The 13229-nt window shown below is 39.9% G+C and overlaps 1 protein-coding gene across 3 annotated transcripts in view; it reads right to left on the reverse strand.

The window, feature by feature from the left end:
* OSBPL1A (oxysterol binding protein like 1A) overlaps window positions 1-13229 on the reverse strand; it is a 75970-nt gene that overhangs the window by 25126 nt on the left and 37615 nt on the right. For all 3 annotated transcript variants that reach the window (XM_063130645.1, XM_063130644.1, XM_063130646.1), the window contains 2 exons: window positions 6923-7085; window positions 5500-5656 (listed from right to left, as the gene is read on the reverse strand). In XM_063130645.1, the coding sequence (XP_062986715.1) occupies window positions 5500-5656; window positions 6923-7085 (320 nt within the window). The remainder of the gene's footprint in view (window positions 1-5499; window positions 5657-6922; window positions 7086-13229) is intronic.

The following is a 13229-nucleotide window of genomic DNA, read 5'->3' on the forward strand; positions in this document are numbered from 1 at the left end:
TCTCAGTCTCAGAAAATGGTCTGAGTTCCACAGCATTGTTTCCACAATTCCACTGTTGGTTATTTCTTCAGCCACAGAGTGGCAAGTTAAGAGTGGTCAAAGCAGTGGCTGTTGCTCAAATCCAGCCAGCAGGATAGATTTTCAGCAGCAATGGCTGATGGGATACTACTGGGGAGAGAGGGTGGGAAATGAGCTTGGACTAATAGTCAACTCAATGCTGATCCTAATCCACACCATGGTTATCATGTCGTGTAGGGGAGTGCACCCTTAGATACACAACTGTCAAGTTGATTATTACCCCATGGTTAACTATCGTGTTGTTTGAACACAGCCTATGAGTATGAATCCAGAGTAGATAATTCTGTAGGAGAATGATCTTTTTACCCAACCCATTTCAGAGGTTTTCCTTACTCCTTTAGGATCCAGCAGTAGCAGCACGCTTCCCTAATCCTGTTGTGAGCTCACAGTGCTTTTATGAATGAAGACATCCAAGAGGATCTTTACTAAGCAGTCCAATCGTACAGCTCTAAGCCCTGCCAACCGGCTTCCTGTGTTTTGTTTTCTCTCTTCTCTAATTAATGCATTGCTTGCTTATACCTCATTGCTGGATTACTGTCCAACCAGAACAGGAGATAATATCATCCTACACTGGCAATTTTCTCCTATATCCTGGATCAGCAGGGATTTGGATTACTCTGCACACTCAGCTCAGTTAATCTCCTGCCTCTGTGCACCATTGTGGATCATGCATGTTCAAATATTAGTGTTTCATTATGTGATATTTCATGTTCCCCATTTTACAGTACAGGAGAAGACAAAGACCCCATAAGGAGAAAACAGATGCAGCAGGAAGCATAAGAGAAGTTAGTTTTCTGCAATTTCTATTTCGGATTAGAGTGCATATGTTTGAAGAGGAAAGGAACTACTGCTTCCCAATAGTTAAGACAGAAGTGACCTATTAAGCATATTTTTAAAACTGCATCCTTGCATAGAAACAGGATAACATGCTTTTGCAGCCACATTTTTGGGGATTATCATTCAAATGAAAAGAAAATATTTTCCATGTTGCATACTACATTAACCACATCTAACAAGACAATATCTTGTTACATCTATACTACATAGTTAAAAACCAGTTTGACATTACAGCTGTCCCCAAAGAACTCTATGAAAATACTGAGAATTCTTGCTTCAGATCCTCAGTCCCTTCAAAACACCAACAGTTCAATAGTCCCTGGGTGAAAGCCACAAAGGTTAAAACAGGTTTTAAATGTGAAGTATAGACAAGCGGTAAATACCACTTTACTATGTACTGTGTTTAAGTTAACTTTAGGGGATTTCTCTCCCCTCCATTTAGAGTTTCTACTTTTATTTTACAGTTAACTAAGCTAAGAGTACTGTATCTGGGAAGGACGTAGTGGTCACTTCACAGGGCAGGCCTGCATCCAGTTAACATTTTGACTTTACTTGACGGGAGACAGGAAGACCCCTTTATTAGGTAGGACAAGTGCCCAATCCAGGATATCTGAAAGAGAATTCACAAGTGAGACAAATGTTCTCCATTTCAGAAACAACTTGCATGACTCTGGAGCTGAAATTAAGAAGATACCTTCCTACACTTATTTGCAATTGCAGATCGACAATAAGCATTTCTTATTTATCGGTATTTCAGGGCCAGTTTTAAATGTTAATTTTCCCCTCCAAATCAGTAGTGCAGGAAAAAGTTTTACAGTTTGCAACTGCTTTCTTCAGCTATGTATTATAACGGATGGAAAGATGCTGACAAAGGAAAGGTTTACTTATAAATTTTGCCTGATATTATTGTACTACTTCTGTGCTTATGCTGCTTTAATACCAAATACAATTTATGAAATTCACCAGAACAGCTAACTATGAGTCTACAAATTTCAGTCGTGTTTCAGTGAATGAAGAGGGAAAAGTTACATTAAAAAAGCACATTCTTTCACAAGGAAGCAAGCTGGTGATTGTATATAACCTTATCAGTGCTTTGAGTTGAAGAACTGGTACTACTTTTACCACTACAATTCAGAAGGGGAGACGCACAGCTACCTAAAGCATAAACTCCTTCCATTGAGTTACTATAATAAGAATCAGGTTTATTTTGCAGTAGTTCTTTCCTCTTTATTTTCTTGGCCCAAAAACCAAACATTATTTTAATCTTCAAAACAAGCCAGGAGAACAGAGGAGTTTTGGAAAGCCAAATATATTTTTAGACTAGATTGCGATGACAAAAGACTGTAAATTAAATTAGATCTGCAGCACATACTAGCACAATGGCCTACAGATTGAGCAATGAGTCCTTAATAAACAGTATTGCATCTGCAGGAACTCAAGAGGTGGCTTTAGGCTAGCCACTCTCTGGGGCCTTAGCTAGACAGGGCGAAATCCCAGGGCAATCCCTGGGATCGTCCCTGTGTGTCTACATGACGCACAGGGGATCTCGCCCTACACTTTAGGCCCGCTTTTTCTGTGGTCTGGGGCTGAGTCCGAGACTGCGGAAAGTGTGTGCGGGCGTCGTGGTTTGTCCCGGTTCCTCGCGAGGAGCCGGGACCCGTGCATGGGACGCAGAGCTCCTCAGGAGCACTGTGCCCATCGGGGGTCGGGTGGGAGGAGTGGGGAATTTTTTTTAAAAAAACAACCTTACCTTTTGCGCACGAGTGCTCATGTGCATCTTCTTCTTTAAGAAAAACAAAAACAAAATGGCGGGCGCAACTCCTCTCCCTCTGAGGTCGTTGCACGCCGGTGCATCCCTGGGTTTCCCTTTTCCCTTTCTCTCCAACAGTCAGTCAGCATTGCTTGGCCACTGAGCAAGCTCAGCCCTACTTAGGTTCTTTTCTCTCTTTCTGTAAACAATAGTTGGACATCTGCAAATCTGGGGGTTATTCCAGAACTGAAGTGATTTCAGTGTGCTTAAGCCAGAGTAACATGGTCTGAGTTGTCTTACTCATTCTATTAATTACACTTCAAAGAATTCTGACATTTCATCAAGGTTTCACTGTAAACTTTCAGCCAACAGGTGGCTACCAGGAGGAGGGCCTTCTCTGCTGCGGCACCCCGGCTGTGGAATGAGCTCCCTAAGGAGGTTCGCCTGGCACCTACACTATATTCTTTCAGACGCCATGTGAAGACCTTTTTATTCTCTCAGCATTTTAACAGTCTATAAATTTAATTTTAACATTGCTGTTTTAAATTTGTATTTTAAATTTGTATTTCTGCAGTGCTGCTGATTTTATCCTGGTTGTGCTTTTATATTGTATTTTATATCATGTTTTTATACTGTTTGTTTTATACTTTGAATGGTTTTAATTTTTGTGAACCGCCCAGGGAGCTTCGGCTATTGGGCGGTATAAAAATGCAACAAATAAATAAATAAACTTCTTATTTGGGTGTAAAACACAATGGCACAGTGACCAGTGGCACAAATAAGACACTGCGTAGGTCTGTGTAATGTGTTTTGTTATTCCCCCCTTCATTTCACAACTGAAAACAGTATAAGCCTAAATTGAACTGAACATGTCGGATAAAACTTTAACTCCATCCCAAGACCACTTTCCCCTCCTCCTGTGTTCTTATCATTAAAGTCACATACAGCATGCAAAACATTCCCAATGTTGGCCGGGTGTCTCTTTTGTACGTAGTGTAAACAGAACTGCAGTTCAAGTGTCATAAAAGATATTTATTTACAACTTTCACCAGAAAAGTAGATTTACTTTAATCGGTATAACTCTAAAGACAAAAGAACTATATATAGCATAACATGTACGTTGCCTCCTCCTCACATATACAAATTATAAATACAAACCCACCCACCCCAAGCAATGGTAAAACATTGTCTACATATATTTACATTACAACTGTAGTGTGATTGTGTGACAAACAGTATAAGAATCCCAAGACAACTAGAGACACTGAACAGCTTTCTCCCCTGAGGAAGTTTGCACTAAGGCAAAATTTAGGTTTGTTTTTCCCACAGAGGTTTGACAATTTGCATCAATATATTTGCAGACATCAATTCCCTAAGTGGTGCCGGCTGACAGGTCAGGTATTGCAGTAGAGTTTGCAAAAATATGCCAGACAGAAAATTAAGAATAAGCACACACTTAAGTTTTATTTCTCAAGGAACGCGCCCCACCCCCTTCTAGTGTTTTAAGAATGCTATTCAAAAGCCCATTAAAAACTAGTCACAAATTCATTCTTCTATTATAGAAGAAAAAGTACAGGACAGTAAGTGTAGGGGGCAAGATTAGAGATATGAAAATCTAGTGATCAAAAATGCCTAATGAGAGACATCTGTAGCGGAAAGTGAAGAAATGCCAGGGGAATGAGGAACAAATAAGAGCTTAGAGGCTCTCATCACCTCTTGTTTACAATTTTGGCAATACAGTTTTTCAACAAGCCATGTGGAAACCTGCCAAATTTACTGGTTGCTTCTTGTACTTAAAGTTATTCTGATATTATTCTTCACTATCCTTTTCTCAACATTTTGCAGGCAAACTGCTTTACTGGACTACAACCTTCTCCAATGTAAGCAAGGATGTGGGAGTCTAAGAATAAAAAATGTTTTCATGATAATTAAACAAGCAGAGCTGGGGGGGAGGAATCCTAATCACTTAGATTAGACTGTATCTAAAAAAAAATTTTTTCCCCCAGTTCTTACTGAAGCATTGACAGTTTCATTCCACACACCTGCTACGACCATATTTCGCTTTGAACAAAATGCATTAAATTGAGCCAAGCAGCAAACATTCAGATGAAATCAGGGAGCAACATATTTAAATGAAACATGGTGGAATAAATTCCCATTTCAGTCATTAAGAAAATGTCACTACATGCAGAGCAACAACTGCCAGCTACAAATTAGATTTAAGCCGTGTTTAAACTGGAAGCAAAAATAAATGTACAGATATTAAATTCTCCCTGCACTGAAACCTGAGAAATGAGGTATTTGTTACATGTAAATGAGGATCTATTGTTCTCCTTTACATGTAAAATGTTAAGAATGGATAAAGCAGATCTATGTGACATGCCTATGGAATATGACTTTTTACTTTTAATTCTTTTGTTTGAAATCTATACCGAAATATCTTGCTAACAGTAGCACAGAATGAATGAAAATGCAAAGGAGATCAAGTAAATGGAAACTTCAAAAAGCAGTAAGAGACACACATTAAAAAAACATGAGGAAACGAGAGACCAGTATGGATTTCAACAAGACAAATTTAAATGAGTTAGAAACATGCACGGTTAAGAATTCATGTATTTAGTTTGCACCCTGGTATAGTCACAATGCTGTAGTTCACTTAATATTCTCTCCCCCAATATTAACAAGAAGTTGCTCGTGTTAAAGGACTGCTGTTCCACCACTCTTCAAGGCAAAAGGCAGAAGTTTCCCTGATTAACTTTTATAGATCCCAGATGGATTTTGTCTAGGACAGCAATAAAGGTTACAGCCTCTCCAGACACTAGGCAAAATCCTACCTGTGTTTTTTGATGCCATTTGATAGAGTCTCTCCACTTTTACAGGCTTTTTCTTCAGACATATCGGACATTATAGTGTCACTAGAATCCACACTGTCTTCTAACGAATAAGCGGTCCCAGTTTCAAATTCACTCAATGATTTTTCGGATTCTGAATCTGTAAGACAGGTGAACGTCAATGAAGCAAACTTCAAGGCTAGACTTTCGCAGGCTAATGGACACCGCTCTCACACAGGGCACTGAAACCTAAGTAGCCTATCTATGTGGTACTGATGACAGCATTTGTCCAGTGAAAACTTAGCACTAAAGGAGGTTGAGTCTCTGGCAGAACATGAGTGAGCAAATTGTTCAGCACCATGAGTTCTCGGCTAATGGTGAATGTGAGCAGGGACAGACAGGTACTGAGCATCGGCAAAACATTTCACCCATTCCTAAACCTGGGGATGGGGCAAATGCAACATGCCCCAATCTGCCCAAGCATACTTAAGGAAACAAAAAGGATAAAATATAATGCAAGTCCTAGTTAGAATAGACCCACTGAAATGAATGGGACTTCAGTTAGTCATGTCCAACTTAAATGGGTCTATTTCAATGGGTCTACTCTAAATAGGATATATATATATATATATATATATATATATATATATATATTGTACTTTATCCAAACAGAACACATGATAATATCTATTTTCTCTTTCCCATCTTCCCTCTTAGGGTGGTATCCAATGTTAGTTTAATGCAAGTCCCATTCATTCAATGGTCTACTCTAAGTAGGACTATCATTTGATACAACCCAGAATCATTACATCTCATTGCCTTTAGCAATTGTTAGAGGTTATATGCTGATATCACCATGGCCTATTCTAAGGTAACTTTGAAACCTTAGCCACTTGCACGGTTTCAGTAGCAGCAACAGTATTTGAACACATGGTTTATTACACTGCATTTCTCCTTATCCCTTACATTAGTCCAATTAAATTTAACTTAATGCATTTCAGTAACACAACCTAGAAACTGTAAGTTATACTCGGCTTAGTTATAAACTAAATGTGGGTATTTAAGTATTTACCTCTCCTGACTGTATACCTACCACATTTTAGCTTTTGAATCATACTTCTCTAAAATCCATTTTCATTAACTTGTCCTTGTCCATACTTAATAAATGGGAAAGAGGCCAGGGATAAGCATGGGCAGTATATAAAGATTAGAGAGCCATTCCTTATGGAGTACAGAACTCATGGCGCTAGCTCTAATTGTGGTTCTTCACACTCATCTCTTGTTGTCTTTGCACATGGACATGTTCTTCTCTATTACAGTCAAAATTTATATTGCAAGCTCCTTTGGGTAGGGAGGTCAATATATCACCTGGACTTAAGAAACTCACATTTTGACATGGATTTAGTTTTCTGTGTCACACACTTACCTGAAACAGCATCATAGAATTGTTCCTCGCTAAGGATGCTCAGAGGTGGTGACCCCTTGACTAGTGACTGCTCTAATTCATGGTGTTCAGTGGCTAGTGTTTCTAGAGCTTCAGATAAGATCTTGTTTTTCTCTTGCTCATGCTCCAGTTTCAGATTCCTCACCTATAAGTAGAAACATGTATGAATAAAATCTCATCTCTCCCAAGAACGTGAGACTAAAAGCTATTTCAAGAATAGGCTCCGGTTTGCAACTGAACCATGTCAACAGGCTCTTAGAACTAGATTAAAAAAGCAAGGCTTATTCTGCACTAGTGGCTTTCTTTTGCCATTTAAAAGTATTACAAAATAGAAAAGCTTAAGGAAAGCCAAAATAGGCAACTATATTTAAAGCATTAGGAAAAGTAAAATAAGCATACTAAGTTACACTTAATGTCACATTTGTTTAATTCGCAGAACTGCTAATGTGAACTTGAGGTAACACCACATGACAAACTCCCCTGAAGCATCTTAATGATGAACATTAAAGATTTAGGCAAGATTTTACTTGCTAGTTACAAAAGAGTGTTTACAAGCAGAGCCATTTCGCATATTTTTCATCTTCATCAGGTGAGGCTGTGGATGTGCTAAACTGCGACAATGGAGTGGATGAGGGCTAATAAACTGAAGCTCAATCCAGACAAGACTGAGATGCTGTTAGTGGGTGGTTCCGCTGATCAGATGGAGGGTGTTCAACCTGTTCTGGACGGGGTTGCACTCCCCCTGAAGGAGCAGATTCATAGCTTGGGGGTTCTCCTAGATCCATCTCTGTCACTTGAGGTTCAGGGGGCCACGGTGGCATGGAGTGCCTTCTATCAGCTTCAGTTGGTGGCCCAGCTACATCCCTATTTGGACAGGGATAACCTGGCTTCAGTTGTCCATGCCCGGTAACCTCTAAGTTAGATTACTGCAATGCACTCTACATGGGGCTGCCTTTGAAGATGGTTCGGAAGCTGCAGCTTGTGCAAAATGCAGTGGCTAGAGTGATAACAGAGACCAGAAAGTTTGAACATATAAGACCCACTCTGGCCCGCTTGCATTGGCTGCCTGTATGTTTCCGAACCCAATTCAAGGTGCTGGTTTTAACCTTACATGGCTTGGGACCACAATACATGATGGAACGCCTTTTCCAACATGAACCTACCAGTACACTGTGCTAAACATCCGAAGTCCTCCTCTAGGTGCCTACTCCGAGGGAAGGTCGGAGGATGGCAACAAGAGGGAGGGCCTTTTCTGTGGTGGCACACTAATTGTGGAATAATCTCCCTGATGAGGCCCGCCTGGTGCCAACATTGTTACCTTTTTGGCACCAGCTCAAGACTTTCCTCTTCTCCCAGACATTTAGCAATATGAAATTAGCCTAGGTTTGGTTTTGTATGTTTTTGTGGTTTTAAATTGTATTTTTTTGTTATTTTAAATTTTTGTATATTGTTTAAGTGTTTTTATCCTATGTAAACCGCCCAGAGAGCTTCAGCTATGGGGCAGTATACAAATGTAATAAATAATAATAATATTAGCAACCTGAAAGGAAAACACACACACACATATCTCCAGTTTACAAAAACGTCCCTGCTTGGCCACTTGGAAACAATTTTTACTAGCTATAGGTGAGCAAGCCTGTGGGGAAAAACTTGACTGTGGAATAAATGGTTTGCCAGTTTTAGACTGGGTCACACTCCAATATAAACATCACTTTAACAATTTGGGCTGGTTTCCCTGGATGCCACTTTGTGTAGAGCTTCTCTAAAATGGAATTCGGCCCCTGGTTGGAAAGAGGTCCTGCACACCTGGCCTAGATGCAGGACTTTCTTTGTGGTAGTGCCTTCCTTGGAAGGGTGTTCCACAAGAGCAAGCCACTGAGCCTTTAAGAATCCGGTAGTTCTATTTCACTCTGTCCCCTATGTATTGTAAGAACTCAAGAACAGCTGCGGGGAAGAATGTCACGACTGTACCCATGATAAAGGTCAAAGTCAAGTTCTACTTATGTGTAGTACTATATTTCCATTTCATTTTGTGGGGGAAGCAAGGGCAGGAGAGCTTCGGGAAGATATCTTTGTATACTATACTTCAAAAGTAGTAGACCGTAAGTATATGTGCAGTATTGGAACCGAATATAAGAGGCTAAGCAAGAAGTCAGAACTTTAAAAGCAAGGCCGAAACTCTAATTTAATAGTGTGTTCCATCCTAATCTTCTTCTGTGACAGACAGGTTAGTCATAGCCATTAAATTAATTAAGGCTTACTTTATCATTTTCTGTTTAGCACTGTGGCTTTGTTTTTTAAGTGCAGCCAAAATTAGCATTATTATTAAATTCCTTGTAATTTATGCCAAAATAGTCTTATTCATCACCACCGATACCAGTACATCTCCCAAAACTTGGCTTTTACTACTAAGGCTGAAAATGTGCTATAATACAGCAAAATGTATTTGTATCTTTTTGTAAATAATAAAGATGTCCTTGCTCACCAAATTGTTAGGAATACCAGCATTAACCTATCAACTGGTCAATGTGGCACTAAAAAAAAGGAGCTTTAGATCCAAAAACATTGTAAGTTCTAACAAGGGCATCAGGATGCAGCAAAATGGCAGCTTGAGAGTTTAATAACCCTTGTTAATAGAAAATTTTATTTCTATTTTGCATAAGTGCATAAGGTATAATTTACATAAATTTATAAACAAAAATATATATCTGTCCAGCTAAGAACAGTGTCACTGTATTTTTAATATTGGAATCACAATCAGTTATGCACATCCCATTTGTCACCTCCTCCACAGCACCAGATAAATGATACAAACCAAGCTAAGAAACCGTAGTTCTGAGCATAGAAACATGCAAGTTAACTATTCCTCCATATGATTTGCATACGTTTATATCGCTTCCAAGATTTATTCTTTTCAAAAACATTTATTTAAAAAGCATATACCCTGCCTTTGTGTTTATAAAATATCCTCTGGGTAGATTACAGTAGACTTTTTTTTAAAAAAACCACACATTAATTTCAAAGTATACTTCACATATACACAACAGTGTTACATCTAAAAACAAAATTAAAAAACGACAACAATACAGTAGCACAGACTAAGAACAGAAAGGGAAAAAAACCCAGAGGGAGGAAAAACACCCATTATTGATTGAATGCTCAGAAAAACATAGGACAGTCGTAGAGGGAGTTCCAAAGCCAGAAAAAGTCCTCTGTCAGTTCAACATTCACCTAAGTTTTGAATATGGAATTTCCAGAAGTATCTGGAGAGTGGAAGGAGCAAAATAATAGGGACTGAAGGTAGAAAGGTACAGGAACAAAGTTTAGAAAGAGCAGCCACAGGAGAGGGTATACACTGCAAGAAAGAGCTCTCCTGTTGGATATTCATAGTTCTTGGGCAACACCAGTCATATACCTTTAGTTTTCCCTTCTGAAGTTATAAGGTGTATTAAACAAAATGAGCTTTTTAGGAAGTCAAAGTTCTAAGGCGACACAAGAATGGATCATACGGGCATGTTTTTAAGAAGATTCTCTAGCAAAGATAAAATGAAGAGCCAGATTTAACGTCCCTCTCCACGCTTGTGAACCAGGCAACACTAAACTGCATGGCCACTAACAGTTATTTTTATCATTTTGTGGGAAAATATTCAGCAGTGCCAATTCAACTAATGGTGAGAGTGAGTGTGGCACATTTACATGGGCACATTCATATTAAATGACAATAGCAAAGTATGTATACAAACCACATCAAAACCGTGAAATGGGCTACAAATGCAATAAAAAAAGAAGGCGTTAACAAATTGTACAAATGGGAGGGCACTGGAGATGCTCCTCATCTTAGGTGCCATCTGGTTTAGGGCCAACTCTGTACCCATAAGCCAGTATCCTACACACCCACATAGAATCATAGAGTTAGAAGGTGCCTATAAGGCCATCGAGTCCAACCCCCTGCTCAATGCAGGAATCCACTTTAAAGCATCCCTGACAGATGGTTGTCCAGCTGCCTCTTGAAGGCCTCTAGTGTGGGAGAGCCCACAACCTCCTTAGGTCATTGGCTTTAACAGTCAGGAAGTTTTTCCTGATGTCCAGCTGGAATCTGGCTTCCTGTAACTTGAGCCCATTATTCTATGTCCTGCACTCTGGGATGATCGAGAGATCTTGCCAAGAGTCATGAAGAGACATCTTCGCAGCACACAATGCTCATGCTTATTTACAGCTGAGATTAAAAAACCCCTAGGGAACACAATCATTTGGGACAACAAACATAACTCTTGATTTCCTTCTCTGATTTTTTTTTAAAATATATTCTACAGTACATATGAGGTAAGCTGGAAATATGTTTTTAAACTTGATTTTCTCCTATATATTGATATTTTCCTATATAAACTCTTAAAGCCTATTGTCAGACCTTCCAGTGTGCTATAAAAAAAAGTAGTAGTAAAACTTTGTGGAGTCATTGGGGCAATGTCATTTGAAAAACAGTTCTTGACATCGCCTATCAGTGTACTGTGGCATTTTTATTACCCTACATTTTACAGTATTTCATAAACAAAAAGAAAAAACACACACACAGAGAGACAGGCCTCAGCCACCAGGGAGCCTACAATCTAAAAAAAAGACAGTGGAATACAGAAGGAAAGTAGCAAGGGATGAATGAGAAGAAATATAGTTAAACATTCTTAAACTTCACCACAATTAGGAGTGACAATTAACGAGCTAAGCCTCATGGGAAGTAGTGGATTTTGAACAGAGAAGTGGTACATATACCAGAGAGAAGAAAGATGAGCACTTCACTGGGCTGTCTAGCCACTAATTAGCCAAGGTATTCAAATGGCAGGTGCATATTTGAGCACATGACAGACTTCAGTATTAGAACATTATATTCAACATGTACTTTCCAGTCGTAGAGCAAAAAGCACTTTAATTCCATTTTCATATGGGAAGCATAACCAGCTCACAAGGACATTCATTCCCATGTGTGAAAAACATAGTATGAAAAATGTGTATGGGGCTCCTTGACCACTGAGGCTTCACATCACTTATACATGTCTTAAGACTTGTGTGAATTCATCGGAAGTACCTATGCAGATTTGTGAATGGGGTTTATACAACTTCCTACAATGAAATAGGAAATTCCTCACAGGTGAAGGGGCTCTGAGACAGGCATTTGGTCTGATCTTGCAGAGCTCGTCCTATATCCTTGGAAGAGCTCTGCGGGATCAGACTAAACGCCTGTCTAATCCAGCATCCGGTTTCGTGCTGGCTGATCTGGCAGTCAGCCAGTGACTGCTAGTAAGTCCACAAGAAGGGCCTGAAGTTTTCCCCAGCTGTTTGCCACCCAGCAATTGATTTCCAGGGCATCACACCTCATAAACTACAGGTATCTAATAAAGTATCACAGCAAACAGCTCAAGAGTAGACCAGCTTCAGTACATGAGAAGCCAACACAAAACTTATGTTTAAAAGTGGTTGCCAGGAAACTATAGTGGAAACTACAGATCAGTGATGGGGAATGTATGGCCCTCCAAATGTTGGACTGCAGCTCCCATCAACCTTCACTATTGGCTATGCTGGCTAGGGCTGATGGGAACTACAGTCCAACGTCTGGAGACTTGCACTTTCCCAACCCCTGATATAGGTTAAGAAGGACTGCAATAAAGAGTAAACGCAACCATTATTTCAACCTTTTTTTAAATTCTCCTTTGTAAACAAAATATTTTTTTTAACAATCAGACAGAAATTAAGAAGATTTAGGATGCAATCCTATTCATGTTTAGACAGAAAGAAGTCTTACAACTTCCAGCATTCCCCAGCCATGCTGGTTGGGGAATGCTGTGAGTTGTAGGACTTTTCTCTGTCTAAACGTGGAGCTCCATCACACCAGTGATTTATTGCACTCTCGCCATGCCTGGTATGTGTTTTTGCAGCGTGGTACTCACATGACATTGTCCCTGTCCTGCGCTCATCTCACCTCTTCCCCTCCCTTTTCCATCTTATCTTGGAGCGGGGAAAGTCCTTTCTCCCCATCTGTGGGCAATAAAGCCACTCCGCCATCCCGTGTATTGCTGTCCTTGCGCTATATTGGACCATCCCATTTTTTGTTTGGGGCGTGTGTGTCAAAGGGCGGTCTCACTGACAAAAGAGGAGGGCAGGGCGGTTCTCCACTCAACCGTGAAGGGGGAGGGAGGGTGTCCATGGAGAAGGCGAACGAGGCCACCACTGCCTGTGCCTGGACTCGGTCCCATTCAACTCTATGGTTCTTACTCCTGAGTAGGCATGTCTAGGTTTC

This window comes from Elgaria multicarinata, chromosome 7 (genome assembly GCF_023053635.1).
Source record: "Elgaria multicarinata webbii isolate HBS135686 ecotype San Diego chromosome 7, rElgMul1.1.pri, whole genome shotgun sequence".
NCBI lineage: Eukaryota > Metazoa > Chordata > Lepidosauria > Squamata > Anguidae > Elgaria > Elgaria multicarinata.